The sequence below is a fragment of the Manis pentadactyla genome, chromosome 7 (genome assembly GCF_030020395.1).
Source record: "Manis pentadactyla isolate mManPen7 chromosome 7, mManPen7.hap1, whole genome shotgun sequence".
Classification (NCBI taxonomy): Eukaryota; Metazoa; Chordata; class Mammalia; order Pholidota; family Manidae; genus Manis; species Manis pentadactyla.
Genome location: NC_080025.1, coordinates 65,152,638 through 65,156,677, shown reverse-complemented (window position 1 = coordinate 65,156,677; position 4,040 = coordinate 65,152,638). Strand labels below are relative to the sequence as shown.

The following is a 4,040-nucleotide window of genomic DNA, read 5'->3' as shown; positions in this document are numbered from 1 at the left end:
GGGTCACAGATGGGGGCTGCAGTAGTCCTGGGTGGAGGGACACGGATGGAAGACTTTTCACTGGCTGTTTTATTTTTGGGTGGGAGGGGCTTGTGAATAGATTTACCAGAAAAGTTTAAATTAGAAATTGAATGAAAGAAAAAAGGATCAGCAATTTCAAATATTCTCAAACGTGATTTATTTTGTAATGTATACAGCGTTTATATGGTTTGTCATTGGAACTGCATTAGAAAACAAAATCTATACACTAAAAATTTCTGTTGCATCTAACATGAAGAGAACACATTTTCTAACAATTTCAGGTTTGCTCCTGTCTTCCAGTCTGATAACGCAGCTCTGACTCCTTATTCCTACTATCGCTAGTTGACACTTTCGTCATCATGAGATTTATTACTGGCAACATTTCTTTATCAAGTCTCAATGTTATAGAACCATTCTTCACTTTTTAGTGAAGCAATTTTGAAAGACACTTCCAAATGCAAGGGGAAGAATCCCCATAAGTCACCAACCCAAAGAACAACACAGGAGTCCCAACAGTTTCGGCTTGTTTTTTCTTTTCTGATGTTTTTCACGAGAAGCTTCCTTGTTTGTTTTTGTCAACTGTGCACTGCCTTATGCGCATACAATTGCCTTTTTAAAACCAATTTCCAGGATTGGCATAAAGCTGTCTTGAGTACAGAGGTTCTTCTGGAAGCAGTTTCATCACCAAACTATTCTCTGCTGATTAACTTATCACAACCAAGTTCTTCTACCAGAGGATTGATCACTTCAGATGCAGCCAGAGTTATGAGACCTGTTAAAATATCAAAATCCATCCTCTGGTGATTCTGCGGATGCTCGGCATCAAACTCTTCTTCCAGAAATCTCCCATGGCGTTCAGGCCCCTGCATTCTGACCACAGCCCTCACGTAGAGCTGCTGAAAGTGGCGGACTAACCGCTGGAAAGTCATTTCCCAAACGCTCATCTCACGATAAATGAGATGAGGCAACGCAGCCAGGCCGGGGCCATTCCTGGGCCAGCCCTCTTGACCCTCTTCCTCCGCTGGCTCCGCCACCAGCTGGGTGACCTCCGCCATCCCAGCTGCCCCGGCCGCCGCCACTGGAACTTCCCTGGCTGCCGCCATCAGACCTTCCCCGGGCTCCTCAGGCCGCGCCCGGGCCTGCTCTGGCGGCCCGCCGCCTACCTCCACCTGCGGGGCATCGCGGTCCCCATACTCCGCGTTGGTATGCGGGATACTGCAGTTTGCCAGCAGCTCAGACATCTCCGGCCGCCCGATCAGCTCAGCCGCTCCCAGAGAAAGAGGAATATGGCGGGATTACAGTAGCGCACGTGACGGCGCGTGCGTGTCCCCGCTCCAATGAGGGCGGTGTCCGAACACGTGGGCGCGAGCGTGGACTCAAAGGCTAAAGCTAGGAGCACTGCGCATGCGTTATCACCACGCCTGCGAGCTTTCAGGTGCCACCTAGCGGCTGGGAGAGCCAAGACATCTGAAACCGAACAGGGTCCAAGGAAACGTCTGAGGGGGAGTCATACTTTGCATTCCCACCAGCTTCCTGTTTATAAGAGTCTTACAGAATTGTTCCTGTAGGCTTCCCCAGTATTTCATCCTAAAATGTCTCTAAGCTCGTTGTTCTCCGGTGATTAAAATCCCACCTCTATTATATACCAAGGTAAAAAAAAAAAAAAGAAAATTAATTAATTGACTATATTTTGTATTTGTTTCTATCTTGTATTCTTTTTCCTCACCTACTCATTTACTTTAGCTAGTATTATTTGCTATAATTAACAAGCTATGATTTACTAAACATTAAAACTGTCCATGTTACCACTCAGTGATTATTGTTAGTTAACAGTCTGTTATACAGTACCAAACAAACATATAAATTGCTATTGTATGTATGTACAAATGCACGAATGAATGTTTGCATACCCTTATTTCTTATAAAAAGATCATTCTGAAAATATTTTTGATCATTTGAAAGCTAACAGTGTAGCATGCACAAATTTCCATGATAATAAATACAAATCAAAAGCCTTATTCTTTAATACCTGTTTCCATTGCTCAACATAGTTTAAGCATACATTGCATGAACTTAGAATTAGTAGATGAAAAGACATTTTATGGCTGTAGCACACTTTGCTATTTTTGTTTTTGTTATTTGAAAGGCTGCCCTCCACATTATCCCCTCACCATAAGTACAGGAGGAGGATCTTTCTTCTGCATGCTTTGTCACCTCTTTAACAACTCTGCCAATATAATACAAGTAAAGTGTTTTTGCTTTAATTTGAATTTTGATTATATTTTTAAGTATTTTTTGACTTTGGAGTTTTTTTTTTTCTTTTTGGAATGTTTATTAATGTTTTTCACTCCTTTTAACACCTGGAGCATTTGTCACTTTTCATTTTGGTTTTTGAGCATTTCAATTTTTCTGGTTTGGTTTTGCACTGTTGGTGTTTTATTTTTTTTTTAAATACAGACATCCAATATTAATTTTTATCATGTTAAAGCCATCAATATTTGTGTTAATGGTTCCAACTTGTGCAGTTATTCTTCAAAAGGCTTTCATATGTATACCTCACATACCACCATATCATATTTATACAATAAATTTTATGTTATTAACTACAAATATATATTATATATAATTTACAAATTATATATAAGTATGTCATTTATATAATTTTATATGTATTATATTCTTATCAATTTACTCAATTTGCTTGATCATGAATAGTCTACTCACTCAGTAGGCTTCTTTAAGTTCAATGAAATGTTTACAAACACAATATTGCCATTCTATTGTTTATTTATGTCTAATATATACAAGCTTTCTGAATATTGAACATCACATTATTATATCTCTTTTTTGAACATTTACATTGTTGACCTACGCTCAAAAAAAATTCTCTGACACTTGTCATAAGCTAGGAAGTATATCACAAAATCCCATTTCACAGATAAGGAAACACAGACTCAAATAACTTGAATACTTGAATGAGTCTTGATACCAGGTATATTTAATGTTGTTTTCTTTACTGCTATGAAATCCTGCTTTTATGCTGCTTTAGTTATTTACTTTAACAAAATCTCAAATTCGTAAAAAAGGAAAATAATTTTAATGATATGTACTAACAATATCTTAGGTTAAGTCATTATGTTTTCCTAGTGTAACACTCTACATCCTTTCCTCAAAATACAAAGAACTGCCTTGAACACCATAAGCCTACAGTTCCAAGCTAATTTTTGACAGTAATCGAATAAATCTGCCAATAAGTTATTGAACTAGAAAAAATTTCATCCATTATATAATAATTTATCATATACAAAATTAACAAAAATATTGTAAAATTTGTAGGGCAGATTTTCGCATAAAACCTATTTCTCCATAGGGCATAGAGTTTTTAAGCAAACAAGATTTGTTAACTCATTGAATATGGAAACGTCAATGGCTTTATCGATTTTCCTAGAGTACACTATTCCAGGAAAACCACATTCAGTTTTGATCCTCCACTTTCAATGCACATAGGTAATTTTAAATGAACAAATTTAAATAACTCATTGTAAATACTAGATCACTTATCTATTTGAGACCATTGATCTAAATCCGTTCTCCTTTATATCTGCAAAATTTCCATCCTTTCTAAAGTTTACATGTTGTAAACCATCCACATGGGAGGGATATACAATAATGTGAAGCAGATGAATCTGAGCCTTGTGCGAATTTGCACTGAGTGAAAGAGTTGTTTTATCAAAGCAATAATGCAAATGAATGTCAGAATACCTGATTTGAAGCTCATAAATGAGAAAAACTAAGTAAAGAACTTAGTTTAGAAGTCAGAGATGTAAAGAGAAACAACATATGATTTCACTTATATGTGCAATTTAAAAACAAAACAAGAAAACATACAAAACAAGGAAGAAACAGACTCACAGACACAGGAAAAAAACTTGGTTACAAAGAGTGTAGCAATTGGGCGATGGGTAAGGTATATGAGAGGGATTAAAATGCAGAAACTTCCAATTATTAAATAAACCATG

General features: G+C 37.1%; 1 protein-coding gene across 1 annotated transcript; it reads right to left on the bottom strand.

The window, feature by feature from the left end:
- Nucleotides 1–285: 285 nt before the first annotated feature.
- Nucleotides 286–1,262, bottom strand: LOC118935438 (EP300-interacting inhibitor of differentiation 2-like). Its single transcript, XM_036931703.2, has one exon. It carries the CDS (start codon nt 1,260–1,262, stop codon nt 711–713), a length of 552 nt encoding a protein of 183 aa, XP_036787598.2. The 3' UTR covers nt 286–710.
- Nucleotides 1,263–4,040: the final 2,778 nt, after the last annotated feature.